The 15,165-nt window shown below is 42.1% G+C and overlaps 2 protein-coding genes across 7 annotated transcripts in view; one reads left to right on the forward strand and one right to left on the reverse strand.

Moving 5' to 3' along the window:
* The first annotated feature begins 414 nt into the window (after window positions 1-414).
* LOC117651364 (probable protein phosphatase 2C T23F11.1) lies at window positions 415-3,981 on the forward strand. Of its 2 annotated transcripts, none has more exons than XM_034395336.1 (7): window positions 415-634; window positions 1,065-1,255; window positions 1,338-1,435; window positions 1,523-1,630; window positions 1,719-1,944; window positions 2,014-2,105; window positions 2,208-3,981. In XM_034395336.1, the coding sequence occupies exons 2-7, from the start codon at window positions 1,069-1,071 to the stop codon at window positions 2,451-2,453; spliced, it is 957 nt and encodes a 318-aa protein (XP_034251227.1). In that variant the 5' UTR covers window positions 415-634; window positions 1,065-1,068; the 3' UTR covers window positions 2,454-3,981. The 2 variants fall into 2 exon arrangements, with proteins under 2 accessions (XP_034251227.1, XP_034251229.1); XM_034395338.1 differs by lacking the exon at window positions 415-634 and adding an exon at window positions 663-750 and having other exon boundaries at window positions 2,208-2,453.
* Window positions 3,982-4,049: 68 nt separating this feature from the next.
* Window positions 4,050-15,165, reverse strand: part of LOC117651363 (AT-rich interactive domain-containing protein 2) — a 29,085-nt gene continuing 17,969 nt past the window's right edge. The window contains exons 10-24 of one of the 5 annotated variants that reach the window (XM_034395331.1): window positions 14,913-15,159; window positions 14,510-14,835; window positions 14,212-14,414; window positions 13,752-14,136; window positions 12,985-13,248; window positions 11,941-12,294; window positions 11,681-11,831; window positions 10,579-11,604; window positions 10,293-10,498; window positions 9,165-10,198; window positions 8,878-9,037; window positions 8,634-8,798; window positions 8,131-8,172; window positions 6,512-6,603; window positions 4,050-6,422 (exon numbers count right to left, since the gene is read on the reverse strand). In XM_034395331.1, coding sequence (XP_034251222.1) covers window positions 6,308-6,422; window positions 6,512-6,603; window positions 8,131-8,172; window positions 8,634-8,798; window positions 8,878-9,037; window positions 9,165-10,198; window positions 10,293-10,498; window positions 10,579-11,604; window positions 11,681-11,831; window positions 11,941-12,294; window positions 12,985-13,248; window positions 13,752-14,136; window positions 14,212-14,414; window positions 14,510-14,835; window positions 14,913-15,159 — 4,770 coding nt within the window. In that variant the 3' untranslated portion in view covers window positions 4,050-6,307. The remainder of the gene's footprint in view (window positions 6,423-6,511; window positions 6,604-8,130; window positions 8,173-8,633; window positions 8,799-8,877; window positions 9,038-9,164; window positions 10,199-10,292; window positions 10,499-10,578; window positions 11,605-11,680; window positions 11,832-11,940; window positions 12,295-12,984; window positions 13,249-13,751; window positions 14,137-14,211; window positions 14,415-14,509; window positions 14,836-14,912; window positions 15,160-15,165) is intronic. The other 4 variants (XM_034395335.1, XM_034395333.1, XM_034395334.1 and 1 more) reach the window with 4 other exon arrangements.

Below are 15,165 nucleotides of genomic sequence, written 5' to 3' on the forward strand. Positions count from 1 at the left end.
CCACCCTTTCCCATTTTTCCGCGCCAAATGCTGCGGACTACCACTACCCCCTCGACTCCGCCATAACCATTCAAAACCGAGCAACCGCGGCAACGCCGCATAGCGATGTGTCACAAGTTCACGCCAGGGGCTACCAAACTCCCATTATTACGGATTTTCAGGATTTTCAGCATTTGAGCCGAATGAGCAGTTACAACGCGAACCTCGAACCCCCCGCGCCAAAACAAAAAGCAGACAACTGTTCCATTTGTGAACATACCTTTTAACATAACCGTATATGTATATCGATTCCAATCGATCCATTGTTTGTCAATGTAAATCAAAATATATTTCTTTTCTGAAAAAACTTATCCAATTCTTGTGGTGAATGTGATATCCCATTGAGTCTATTGTTTTCATATGTATTGCCCAAAGGTTGGCTATGCTGCTTTGTTATTCTCTTGCTAAAATGGCCGAAGAGGGGCCATAGTTTACAGGGAAAAGGAGCCAAGACGTGTAAAATTTCATGTTTTTAATTCGAATTTCGCAACATTTCTTGCTTGTCTCTTTCGGAATTTGCACTCTTATCCTTAACATAAAGCATCGTGGAGTTGGCATCTTTGACTTGCGATTTATGACGTATCGCCAACGAAAGGTAAGTCTTGCTGCTCCGAACGCTTCATTTCTATGGATACTTCTTAGAACAATTCTGGTGGAGGACTAAATTCACCAGTAAATTCATCCGCAGAACGATTCGTTTTGCTGTTTATCGTAGGTGGCATGACGATGACAATAGTCACGGAATGAAAGGCGCGTGACTGCCGAACTTGTGAATTGGTGCATCCGTCGTCCGTGTCACCGTGTCGGTTGGGCACTCACTCACCCTTCCGCGTACGGCCAACGTCCGGACTCAACTCTTGGGCTGGGCGACCTTCTCAAATGTTCTGTCTCAAACTTAAAATAATTGCCCCTAAAATAATGTATCATTCTGCCCCTTGATGTGATATGTCTCATGCCACACAACGTCACACAACTGTTCTTCAGGAATGTCCTTTTTATCATTTCCCATCGAAATTTGTTTTCAGAAACATGGGGCAGACACTGTCTGAACCAGTCACCGAAAAAGAGTCAGCGTGCTGTCAAAATCAGCAGTACAGAGTGGGGTCGAGCTGTATGCAAGGATGGCGCATAAATATGGAAGATTCGCACACTCATCTTTTATCGCTTCCGGACGATCCTGGAACTGCATTTTTTGCTGTTTATGATGGGCATGGAGGTATAAATTTCTTCATCCTAAATTGCTATGAATATACATTTTACACATTCATACTTATTCATACCAAAAACTGTTGTTCCAGGTGCCAAAATTGCACAGTATGCTGGGAAACACTTGCACAAATTTATTTTGCAACGACCTGAATACAAAGAAGGTTCTATTCCTGATGCAATGAAACAGGTATATTCACCTTCTTATATTAGTTCTTGAGTTTTTGTTGCCACTATGTTTGTTGCTCTCTATTGTATCCCCCCCCTCCACACACAGGGATTCCTTGATGTTGATACTGCTATGCTAGAAGATGAATCTCTCAAAGATGAGATGGCTGGAACCACTGCTGTGTCCATTCTAATTAAAGACAACAGTCTTTATTGCGTGAGTCAATATTCTTCCAAACTAATCTTCTTTGACTGAAGTGTGTTGTCTCTATCCTGACAATGAAATCGTTTAATTGCATTGCTAGGCTAATGTTGGTGATTCTCGAGCTATTGCTAGTGTCAGTGGAAGAGTTGAACCTCTATCCTATGATCACAAACCTAGCAACTATGCAGAAAAGAAGAGGATAGTCGCTGCAGGAGGCTGGGTGGAGTACAACCGAGTCAATGGAAACTTAGCACTATCAAGAGCTCTTGGAGACTTCATCTTTAAGAAGAATCAGCGAGTAAGCCCTGAAGAACAAATTGTAACAGGTATGTCATTTCTGTAGCTGCTTTGCTCTCTGAGTACCTTTATTTTCACATATTTTTTCCTTATTCCAGCTTTCCCAGATATCGAAGTTAGAACAGTTACTCCAGACTGGGAATTCATCATCCTGGCCTGTGATGGTATTTGGGATGTTATGACAAATGAGGTTTGTAATAATATCAGTTTTTTGTTCTATTTTGTTGTCGGTTATTCATGTTGTTTTGTTGAACTACACATTCTAAATCTTGTTTTCTCCTTGGTTACCCAGGAAGTTGTGGAGTTTGTCCGAATGCGCATTGGGTCAGGCATGGACCCTGAGGATATTTGTGAAGACCTCATGACCTGTTGTTTGGCACCTGACTGTCAGATGGGAGGCCTTGGTTGTGACAATATGACTGTTGTATTAGTGTGTTTCTTACATGGGAAGTCTTATGAAGAACTTTCAGCCCGGTGCTCCATTGAGCCAGAACCATTACCAGACCCTGTTTCAACAACACCTGAACTCGAATACTAGTCAATTTTAGTTAAGTTCTATAATATTTAAGACTACCCTCTTAATTAAATTTTTAATTTGAATATTCCTTTTTACTACTTTTTCTGTGCATTTAATACTCCTAATTCTTTGAACTTCAGTGTTACTCGGATTGTTCTTGTTTATTGTCACGCTTCCCCCTTCCACGAGTGATGATGCCATTATTTTTAGTACTGCTCTTTCTGATAGTTTTATACAAGTTTTCTTTTCGCTGTCTGCTATGACTTTTCTATGACTGGAAAGAAAAATATTTAAAATACAAAATGAACATAAACAGAAATAGTTTGTATTTTTTTAAAGGAAAAATGTATTTAAATTAAAGAACAAAAGATAGATAGGCCCTTCGTACACAGTTGTTCCTATTTTCACAATAAGAGTTAAAATTTAAAATGATGAACCAACCGTCCTAATGAAACAGTGGTAATGAATTATTCATTTCTTTTTAGCTTCTTAAAATGTTAGTCCTAAGTAATGCTGCACCAAAGGTGAAATTAAGGAACCCCTCATTGGATGTATCTTTTTTCCTCTCAGTAAACCTTTTTTGAGAGAGAAAAATGGTTTACTTTCGTTTCGCACTTTTTGCCAAAGACTTTGCATCAAATTGAGGGATCCTTGCAAACCATTTTTCGTTAGCCTGGCATAAAGAGATCTGATAAACCCATGATTACATTGACTTCCTGATTGTCTTCCTTCTGTGCTTCCATTATAAACTGTTCAATTACATCAGATGCTCTTTGTTACAATTAAATTTTTTAGCTAGGCAGGAGATATTGTTGTTTCTCTGATAATTGAAGATTTCACATGGAATTTTGATGTCTAAAGTAACTCTTTAGAACCAACTTCTTTGAGGCATTAATTTGTGTGTTTCTCTTGCACTTTATGTAACCACCTAAATTATATGCTCTAGGTTGGTCTGTTTAAGATGAGTAGTGGCAACATAGACCTTACATGCATCATGGACTGATTCTAAAAAGTGTTTTTTCACTTCTTTTTATTGTCTAGTAAGGAAATTTATGAACTTAATATTAGTATGTTGTGACTTTTTTACTTTATTGTAGTTTTTAAAAAAACAGTGTACCTTAGAAAATTTTAGTCATTTGTGATGTGATTTATCTTAACCAGTCATTGAGTGTTCACAAATAGTTTTCAGTGCACTTAAGGATTCATAACCTGTGTTTTCCCACCATTCATGCAGATCAGGGACTTAATGTGATGACGACCTTTTCAATGTTCTAGAGGAAAAGATTTTGCTTTCATTGCACTGTTGATTGACTTGTGGTGCATCACCTTGGCCTGCTCGAATGTGCTAAATTGTAAGAACATTTCTTGTAAACCCTTCTTGGCCTGATCTGGGATTTCCAAGCTGTTGGGACCATCTTGTTAGAAGATTGTCCTAAATTGCTGAGGTTCATTCATAGAAAGCCCATTGGTAGTGCTGTAGACACTTTAAATACTTATGGGATCAATTTTCTTGTTACTTTTTTTTATCAATAAATTTCTGGTTACTCTACAGTGCAGTTACAGATATTTCCATTTCACCATACACAGTCCCCTCTAAGGTTGAATAAATCAAACAAATTGATTCAATTTTTATTTATTTGAGAACTTTTTGGCAATAACGCACACTGTACACAGTGCAAAATCCTCTCATCACAAATTGATAAGCGAGTCATCTACTTTAAAAGCAGAGCTCTACTTTCTCAGAAACATGACATATTTCTTGGATAAAATTACAAAGAAGAAAATGCTACTTAACAAAAAAATTAACCCAGACTGTTAAAAGAAATAAATGTAACAATTGGACTGACTGCCCAACAGGGATATGCATTGTGGTGTTTCCTTCTCAGAAGAAAATGTCAAGAGAATTCGACTGCTTAGTTAGGCAATAAAGAAACTTAAATCCTGCAATCACATGCCCAGGTACAAATCAGCTTGCTACTTACAAATCAAACAAGTTGATCTGACATGGAAAATTTGAACAGTGATTAAAAAAGGCTACCAGAATCAGGAACTGTAAGGAAAATCAACAGATTCACATCCTCCAACTGGACTGATCACCACAATGTTTGAACAACTATGTTATCAATCATTAATACTGATTAGAACACTAGTAAATAATATGATAACTGTCACAGATGAGGTCTTACAACTAATACCTCCTAATTCTAGAAAAGTGCTATTTATTGATTGAGGTTTAAGGGCCTTTAGAAATTTTGTTCATAAACTGTGAAGGGTTTTACATAGAAAAATAACAGCTTCATCCCCCAAAAATTTACACAACAATTTTGGATAACGATAGCTAAGGGCAAAGGCTGGTAAACATCTAACTATTTAAAAAATATTTACATAACTAGATGCAAATGCTTAACTTCCCTGCTTACACGCGTGTCAAGATTGTACATAAACCACCCATCGATGGCAACAAAAATTTACAGATGAGTTGTTGTGGTAATAAAAAAATACAAAAAAGAAAGGATTCAGATGATCTTTGATTGGTGGTTTCAAATAGTACAATTTTACAGTTATTTTCATATTATTTATTTTTCAAAGAGAATCTGAAGAAAGTCTACAAATTCATGTCAACATCTATACAATACATGATTACATTCAATTCAGCTTGTTTGCCTTTCCATAAAATATAAAACTGACTTTACAAAAATTTTAAAATTACTTTGTACATACTTTGCAAGCTTAACTTTGCAAATTCACTTAAGATAAGAACATTTAAAAAACAAAAAGAGGACACTTCCTGGGATAGAATCTCAATTAATCAATCCTTCCAATCAGATTAACAATGCCATGCCATGGAGATCAGCTGTTGGTGCAGGTCTGGTGCCCTAAAAGTAATGCTTGAGGCTCAATTAAGCCAAACAGTAAGATACCACTAATATATTGCTGAAATCTTTCAGCAATAATAACATACACAATAAATTTTATCACACAATACACTCTTTCAGTTGCACAACGCACTGTCAAAAGTGGCAGCACAAAGTAAACCGGTTACTCAAGTTGACAGATACACAGTCCCTACCCTACAGGAACCTGGAATCAATTACGCTCACAGAAAACAGATCACATTTTAATCCAATAATAATTAAGTTGTTTTGCATTTAAAAACAAAAGTTTTAATGTCTACATGTAAAATATCTTTGGGTAAGAAATTACAGTCAAACTTACTTATGATTAAAGTAGAAAACATTTAACAATAAATTATTTATAAGTGAGTTTAACTATAACCCACCCAATTTTGGACATGGCAGTTGAGATGAAAAACATGGAATATTTTTTTCTTCACTTTAAGTACAACACTGATAAATAAAGATTTGAAGAAAAAAGACTCCTTAAATGTGCCGGTAAAATTTAAGTAATCTTGACATTAACTATTTAAAAGCAGAAAGGGAAAAAAGGACCCTTATGAATTGCATTATGCATGGCAGTAACTGTTCCTGTGATGAAAATATAGCTCACTAGGAGCAGTCGCAATCCTCCATATGCAAAATGCTGTGATAAACACATTCAAAATGGAGTCTGATGATTAATAAATTAACACCCTAATTATATGCTCTATGGAATATCACCGAGATGAAAGCCCAGGCCTGCAACATAACTACTAAAAGGGGCACAGCACTGTTCCACATTCCTGAAACCACCCTATGGTTCTTTAAAAATACTGTACATGTATTTACAAATAGATTCTATACATTCATATGATAATAGAAGGCTCTGCACTGCATTTAATGCATTTGAACACTGCAAATGTGTTTACTTGTCACATGAGATTCCACCCCAGAGTGAAAATACACTAACTCATAAATTCTAAAGAATAATTAATCAGGTCATCTGTTTCCGGTAGCATGATTCATGTCATAGAGAACTTGAGCCACAGTTCGAGATGATTCTACATTGCTAAGTGCTACACTTGCCAAATGAGGCTCATGGCTTCTAAGCAATCTGCAAAGAGAAGTAGTGATCAATCAATACAAATTGTTTGACAAAAAGGTTATGAATTGTACTTACAAGATATTACATCTGTTTCTTACCTTCTCCCAGAGTTTGAATAAATGACTAGGTTGCGAAGTATTAGAGCTGCAGTCAGGCGGATGCTTTTGGTAACAGGGCCTTCATTGTCATCCTTTTAACAGCAAATAAACAAAACATATGTATGAGAACAAGGGTAAGAATAGATAAAAATGAGACTTCAAGCCTCATCGAAATAATCCCAAAACCGATGTGGTTGTGCAACACTACACCAAAAATTAATTTATGTGCAAAATTGAGCTAAGATTACAGGGCATGGCAAGATATGGAATGGCACAAGTGGTAGCAGACATCAAGAAATTGTATTTACATGTGCTCTTCTTACAACCCTCATGTGAATTTAACAAACACAGCCATAAACGACCTTAATACAAGAGAAGAGCCTTAATAAACTGACCACGTTTGTTCAACACAATTTAAAAGAAAGCTAATTTAGGCCACGCTGTACAGTAAAACAATGGACATTTTGCAAATCACAATAGATAGCACACATCCAGGCACAAGTTTAGAGCCATATTTTTAAAAAGTTTTTCTCAAAATGTCATGGTTCTAATTGAGGATGGTATGTTCATTCTGGCTTCTTCTTTGTAAGGATATAGGAGCAAATTTTGCAACTGAGGTGCCCCCTTCTTCATTGAACAGCAAATCAGACATACCGACAGATATACTAGTATTGAATAGAAGCACGGTGTAGAGGAAACTACATCGTGAATAAAAGCCGAAGAGATAAGTGGTCTCCATAATAAATCACTGAAAATGACTAGATGACAGAGACAACCATGCTTTTCAGAAGATTTTCTAGGTACACTACAAATATTATTGTACAGGTATGACAGCAATCCAGCTGACATCAGCCTTTCAACTTTCAACTAAGATTTTCAAAAATAAACTGCGTCAATTACGGCTCATATCCACAAAAATTAACAAAAAAACAAAACAAAAAAAAAAAACAGGAAATCTTTCAAGGTAACAAAATACCGATCAGCACACAATGCTAAGAGTTCTACTTTTTAAAAAAACCTCTTTTTAAAATGAATGAAAAAAAAATGATTTAAAGACAGTGAGTAATCCCATAAACCAATACGAGACAAGACAAAATCTTCCAGTTTACATGTTCTTCCAAAGTGAGCAAAGTATAATATACAAGGCATGCAAAATAAAAGTGTCAACAACAATGCTGCACATCAATGCTCCTCTCCAAGCTGTTTGCACTATGCACCTGGAAGGAGAATGGACGGGGAGGGGGGCTTTCATTCAAAGTTATTACACAATTCAGGTGCAAGAGCAAGATAAATGGAAATGGAAAAAAGCAAAATTTAATTAAAAACAGTTTTGATTTGTTTTAAATTGGACTAGAAAAATTGAAGAACCTTAGAAGCAGTTAACATAACACTTGACCCCATAAAAGTAATGAAGGAGAAACGGCATGACAGAGTCAAGCCGGAAGTTTTGTGATACACTAGAGGGATTCAGTGAGAGATGCTGGTGACTAATCTAACATGCAGTATCAGTGTCAACAAATTTAAAATATCCATAAAAGTCATGCTGACCAATTTCTTAATCACTCAAACAAATAATACATCAAACACAATTCAAACTATGGTTGGGCAAATAATTTTACCTGTTCGGGTGGAACAGGGGCAGGAGCGGGTCCAGGTTTATGCTGTCAGACAAACATTGTGAAATCAAAATTTCCCCTCTGCACGAATAACGAAGGTGGAGAATGCAATATGTGATACAGTATCAAAAAAGGCCAGCGACCACGAACACACATTACTACATGATCACCAAAAAAATGTAACCCACGGCCCATGATAGGATGACCAAGGGTCCATGATGAGACATAAGAAACAATACTACCCAAACCATGGTTAGGGATTAGAGGGAAGAGACATGAGATCAGTGAGGGGGAGGGATTAAATAATCCATCAAATACCAGATTAACCAAGGATCTGAGACCCTGACGCTAGGAATGGATGACCCACAAGTGATATTGCAAACAATTAACACTTTTGAAAACAAAACAAATATTAGATATTTGTTTATAGCGTTAATATTTTGAGTACAGTACTAAAAACGAGAAAGAAAAAAAAAAATTATTACTTTGAATGCACTACAACTTACCAATAGTTCTTTGGGATTCACAAATTCCAACGCGTGCCTCTTGATTGCATGGAATGCTGCATTGGGTGCATAACCAGGGTGGGGCGGCGGTGGTTGCGGAGGAGGGATTTCGCTGCGCCCACTTTGGGACAGCTGCCGTCTTCGCACGGCCATCATTCTCAAAACCTGCGTAGTTACATCTCAATGAGCTCGCGGCACTATAATTCACAAAAGAACAAATACAAGCACAACCATCAAAACTCACGTCAGCATTACAATGTCGGTCGAATAAATGAGTCATGAGCGAAAATCTCTTTCTCTTCATGGCGTCGCACCGTTCCCACAAGCACTGGATCTCTTGGCTTCCAGACGGACAATGCGACTCGCAGGCATGCATGTACACTTCGTTGGCCGACTTGAAGCTCCTGGAACAGACATAAGCCGGATGAGTCAGAAACTCCCCCATTCGGACTACTCCGGGCTGCCCTGCAGCCTAGCGGCTAGCGGCGACAACAGGCTCCGGAATCGGACCTCATTCCGGCCTCGACTCACCTCATGCACCCCCGCCACTCGCAGAGGAACATGGACTGGTTGGGGGGCCGCGGCGCGGGGCTGGGCATGCCGCCCGCCCTCGGCGCGGTGCTGGGCAGCGCCGCCACCTTGGGCACGGTCGCGGTGGCCGTGGTCGAGGTCGCCGCGGTGCTCGAGGGCCCCGGCGTGGCCGGCGTCACCGTGTTGAGCGTGGCCGCCTTGGCGACGGAGCTCCTCGTGGCTATCTTGGGGCAGGCCGTCACCCCGTTGGGCTTGCTCGCGGCTGAGGTCGAGGCCGTGGAGCTGGGGCTCGGCGTAGGGCTGGGCCGCACCACGTTGGCGCGCGTCGCCACGCCGGCGGTGCTGCCACTGCCACTAGTGCTGGCAACGGCCGTGGCAACGGCACCAGTAACGGCCACGGCACTGCCACTGGCAACGGAACTCGCAACGACGCTGCCGCTGGCAACGGCGCTCGCAACGGCAGTGGCAAGGGCGCCGGCAGCAGAACCGGCAGCACCACTGGCACCGGCAACGGCCACGCCGCCAGCGTTGGGGTTGGCCGTGATGGTGGGCGTCGGGATGGGCGGCGGGGTGGCCGTCGGCGACGGGTTGGCCGTCAGCACCGGCGTGGGGATGCCGGTGGGCGCGGGCGACGGCGACGGTGACGGCTGCTGGGCGGTGGCGACGAGCGCGGGCGGGGTCTGGCTGACGGCCCCCGCCTGAATGACGGGCCTCTGCACGGGAGTCACCATTACCTGCTGCCCCTGGGGAGTCACGGCCAGCACCTTCTGGTGCACGGCCTGCACGGCTTGCTGGGTGGCCGTGACGGCGCCGACGGCGCTCACCGGCACGCTGGCCCCGCTGCTGGGCTGCTGCTGCAGGATGATGATGGTCTTGGCGTTGGTGCCTTGCTGCTGCGGCGTCTGCGCCACGAGCACGGTCTGGGGCTGCCCCTGGATCAGGGCCGTCTGGGGCTGGGCCATCAGGAACTGCTGCCCGCCCACGCCAGTGGAAGTTAGTTGGATCTGATTGCCCGGCTGAACGAGTTGCAGTTGCTGGAGAGCAAGAGCAAAGTGTCAAAGTCAAAAACTTGAAAAATAAAAGGCCTAGTCTGGTCTAGACTGGTAGCAGCCGAAGTCCTCTACTCACCTGGCCCTGCTGGGACACGACGTACTGCGCGGGCCTCGCCACCGCCCCCGCGATCACACTGCCTCCACCAGCCGAGGTCATCAACATGGGTAGCGTCTGCCCAGAGACGGTCTTCAAAGTCGCGGTGCCTGCCGCCCCCGCCGTGCCCTGGAGAGCTATCGAGCCGCCCGCAGTGGTGATGAGCACTTGGTTCTGGCCAGTGAGAGCTGTCGAAAAAGAGGGGCGTAAGGAAACACTCCAACTATGTAACAGCAGGAGCAAAGACCATTTAAGAAATGCAACCCACCTTGGGAGACGATTATTTGTCTGGTACCCGCCATCATTACTTGCTGAGGAGCTGCTTGGTTGGGGTCTGAGCTCACGTATACTTGACGTAGTGTTCCACCGCTCTGCACCAACTGCAGCTGAGGTTGAGACGGAACGCTGATTTGAGCAACTGATTGATCGACACTTCCAGTTTGAGGCTCGACTGCCTCCTCTTTGACAGGCAGAGTGTCAGGCACGGTTGTGTCAGGTAGAGGGGGCATTAGTGTTTCCTCTTCATCGTCCAGGATAGACGCAGCAAGGGCGGAGTAAAGATTTGCAGCAGCTGATGAGGCCTTTACTTTTTCTTCTCCTTGACTCGACTCATCCCCAGAATTAGAGCCATTTCCATTAACTTCTAGTCGCAGTCTTTTAACATCACTCTTATCATCCGCATCTCCTGCCGGCCTTTTTAAAGAAGATGCCAAGTCTCCCTCAGGACCCACCATGATTTCATCTTCAAGGTTTCCATCCTGCTTCTCCAGGAATTCCAACAATCTTTCCCCCACCAACAGCTCTTTCTGAAGCACATTGTCCTGTGGCACAGCTGGTGGTGCTACTACAACAGGCTGAGGAGCTTCCCCTTGCTTGTCAACCAGCTCCAAGCCTCGCTCAGTGAGACGCAGCTCCATGCCAAGCAGCTCCTTTTCAGTGCCGCCAGTTGCAGTATCAACTACTTCAAGGCCACGTTCAGTGATTCTGATCTGCTTCCCCAAGTCTGACTTGGGACCTTTTGAAACTAATTCCAACCCTCGTTCACTGATGCACAGATCTTTGCAAGATAGTCCACCATTTAATACTGGAGGTTCTTTCACATCAACAGATTTTTCTAGAAGATCCACAAGCATAAGATTTCCTTTTGAGATTGGTTTAGTTTCTTCTATGGTTCCTTCTTCCTTGATTTCTGATTTAATTTCTAGATGTGCAGCACCATTGACAAGTACTCCCTCCATACTTTGATTGCCAGCTTTGGTTAAATTTTCATCAGCAATAATTACATTATTTGTACCTAAAAGTAAAATTCCATCAGCAAACAAACGTATGATAGGTAAAAGCAATTTTCTTAATAGAAAAAAAATACATACATTTAATAACACTAGCACTATCAGTCACTTCCTGGGGAACAACTCGGTTAGATCCCGAGCTCAGAGGGGCAAGAGGAGGTGGCTGTGGAGGATCTCTTCTGCCTTGTAGTCCGGAGCCACCTGTGTGATTTTCTGTTTCTGGAGCATCAATCTGGGGGGACCAAAGAAACCAGCATAGTAAGACTCCAAACCACAGAAGAAAAACAAGGATAAGAAGAAAAGAAACTTCAAATTTCATATTTACACTTTGTGAGACATACCTGCGGTTGCAGTTGAAGGATGCCAGGGGTGCGTGCACCATTTATCCTAGCAACTCTCACAGGTTTTCCTTTATGGTTAATTATGGTTGATGCAAGTAGGCCACCCGGTATTTGATCACTACTTGTTGGCACCAATGCTGGTGATTGTTGAGCCACTTGAACAACCACCTGTGCTTCAGGTTGAGGCTGTTGTGTTGACTCCACCGCAGGCGTTGTTGGTGTGAGCTCTGTTGCTTCAGGCTTTGATGCCACTAGCGCGGGGATTGGCAATGGAGCTGGTGCAGGGACACTTTGTGGTTGCGCTTGGGCAGGTTGTTGAAGCTGCTGCTGTTGCAATCGTTGTCGTTGGGCAACCTGAAATTTAAGGTAATTAATCAATACCTGGGCCAAAAAATAAGGGGATGTTTAAACCAGTTAAGAAGCTAATGTAAATCTGCAATGTTAATATACAATTAGACACAGGCTTTGGAAAAACGAGACAAACTAAAAACTACACAAGCCAACAAATATTTAAGATACTGTAGTAGTACAACCATGATTAGTAAGGAAAAAGAGAAGGGAAAGAAGGTGGGGTTTGAGACCCTGAAATCAACTGCTAGGTTAGTAGTTGGGTTGAGCTTCAAGAATTCTAGTTCAAACTACCTACTAAACATGCTCTGTAAACAGTAATTTCTGGAGTGAACCCAAACATAACTTCTACAATACATAGGAATAATAAGGAGCTACTCTCATGCGCTAAAATACACACACACAAACACGCGTAAAGACGCATTATAAAACCAGAACAGGGCCGCCTAGATGCCAGCTTAGCTTACTTGAGGTGCGTGTGTCATAATTACTGACTGAAAGAAGATGCCATTCAACAGTTATATGCCCAAATGAAATGAGATAAAAAAAACTTTCATGAACTTACAAAGCAAATAAAATTATACAAAAATATTAATAAATAACAAGAATGCTTCATGACCTATACTTGAGCTGAACCTAATGAGAAACCGTCTAACTGGGGCCCTACTAAACTGCTTAGCTGGCTGGGCGGCTCACCTGCTGGGTATTGCTGATGTCGGTGTTATAGCTGGTTAAGTTTCCACTCATGCCAGCAGGCTGCGTGCTTGTCAGGCCAGTCTCGCCTACCTTAGTAGCAAGCAAACTCTTGATAAGAGATGTGTTTGAGGACTGTGCCCCAGATGAAGTTGGTTGGGATAAATTGTTTGAGCTTGCACTAGTACTTGCAGCCACTGATGTACACGCAGTAGAACTTGTCTCAGAACCCAACAAGGCTTGACTGAGATGCGGATGGGTTGTAACCTTTGAGCCAACACAAAATTTGCTAAACTTAAAAAACCATACCACTAACACATGGACACCCAAATAAACTCATAGTCAAAATGCCATCATATTCTGCTAGTAAATTTCTAAAGACAACTAAAATAAAACTAACACTAAAAGAAGTGAGACCTCACTTCAAGTACTTTTAGAAACTTCAATAGCTTTTCCCTTACTTTACCACAGAATGGCTACAGGCTTTGGCACACAGACACCAACACAAGTCTACTCTACTAAACTTAACAGACACCTAAAATAAAACTTTCAAATTAAAATTAAAAACACTGGTACTGCAACAAAAACTTCACACAAACTAAAAAAAAAAAAGAAAAAGAAAAAAAAGGGGAATATTGCAGAGCCATCATTATCACAAATTTACGATCCTCTTTTTACTTTACTTTCAGATACTGCTACTACATGTACAAGGGGTGGGTCAGCAAAAATTACTACCAGCCCATCACCAACTTATAGAATTCAATGCGTACCTGGTTGGCATTGTCCGGGGTTGAGGGAGTATCCTTGGGTTTGGGGGGTGCGCTGAGTTGACTAAGTAGGATAGAGGAGGGTTGAGTGAAGGAAGAGGTTGAAGAAGGAACCGAAGTTGACGGGCCAGGATCTGCATTGTCTGAACTTGTGCTACTAACTAATGGTGCTGTGCCAGCAGATGCCGCCAATGCTTTTTTAGCCTTAGTTGGTCTTTTGTCAACAGTGACACCACTAGTACCGGGCGCAGTCCTCTCCAAATGGATAGGGATGGGCTTGGGTCGCACCTTTATTCCTTCATAGAAATGCTGCTTGCTGAGTCCTGCTGTGTCTCCAGCAAGCATAACCGGCTTCACTACTGGGACAGATGTAACTCCAAACACAGTTCTGGAAATTAACATCAGTGAGACTTGAAATTCAGTCACAACATTAATATATGACCCTAGAGGAACCTCATCTTACCTGACACATTTAGGAAAGTGGTGAGGGGCAATCACTCCCTTTCTTCCGGCTTTGGCGCAGGCACTGAGGTATTTGTTATAAACTTCACTCTGCTCTACTCGCGACCCAGGAACATTTTCGTAAGTGGCTCGCAAGAAAGTAGCAGCAAACTGCTCATTCTCTTTGACAACACTATCCTGTGCTGAAAGCTGTGCAGAAGCGGTCTGGAAATAATGAAGATACAAATAGTTTAATCCTAAAGCACCATGTGGGATGGTTAACCAACTAAACCACACAAAAGGAAAATAATTTCACTTACTTGACTTTGGGAAGGTGGTGGCGTGGCAGTTTGTCGCGACGGCTGGGGGCTCTGTGAGGATGGTGGATGTTGGATCACTGAGGCTGGCGCTGACATCGGAGGGGCTTGAGCTATGACTGACATCATTTGGCTTGAAGCTGGTGTAGGCTGAGGTTGAATTGCTGTTGCATTACTCTGAACTGATGAAGATGCAGGAAGTATTGAATGATGTGACGATGGTGGAAACATGGTGGGCTGATTAGGATTATGCTGCTGCAGGGCCAATTGAGGGTGTAATGTTACTACAGGAGATCCAGAGGTACTTTGTGAAGTAACAAATGAAGGTCCTAAGGAAATAAAACAAAAGCATGTATTATGGGAAACAGAAGTAAAAGGAATATTAAAACTAACTAACAATACATACGAATGGAGATAGGTTTAGTTGCCACAGATGTTGCAGGGTAAACTTTTTTGGCGAGTTGATGTTGTAATGAAGATATAGCCTGAGTATTTAGACCTGAATGTCCTGCCTGAGAGTGGTCAGGTTGGTGGAGAGAGGAAGAGGCAGGTGGCTGGAGCACTGTCAGGTTGCTGTGGCCACTGCCGTCGTGTGTTGTTACAGTTTCAACAACACGCATCAAAATACATGCCTTTGGGCCGTAGCTTTGGGCCTGAAA

Source organism: Thrips palmi, unplaced genomic scaffold (assembly GCF_012932325.1).
Source record: "Thrips palmi isolate BJ-2018 unplaced genomic scaffold, TpBJ-2018v1 HiC_scaffold_5, whole genome shotgun sequence".
Taxonomy (NCBI): domain Eukaryota; kingdom Metazoa; phylum Arthropoda; class Insecta; order Thysanoptera; family Thripidae; genus Thrips; species Thrips palmi.

Coding starts and splice junctions, on each gene's coding strand:
- LOC117651364 (XM_034395336.1), top strand. CDS start 1,069: ATGGGGCAGACACTGTCTGAACCAGTCACCGAAAAAGAGTCAGCGTGC. Junction 1,631..1,718: donor AAGACAACAGTCTTTATTGC/GTGAGTCAATAT, acceptor TTGCATTGCTAG/GCTAATGTTGGTGATTCTCG. Junction 2,106..2,207: donor GGGATGTTATGACAAATGAG/GTTTGTAATAAT, acceptor TTGGTTACCCAG/GAAGTTGTGGAGTTTGTCCG.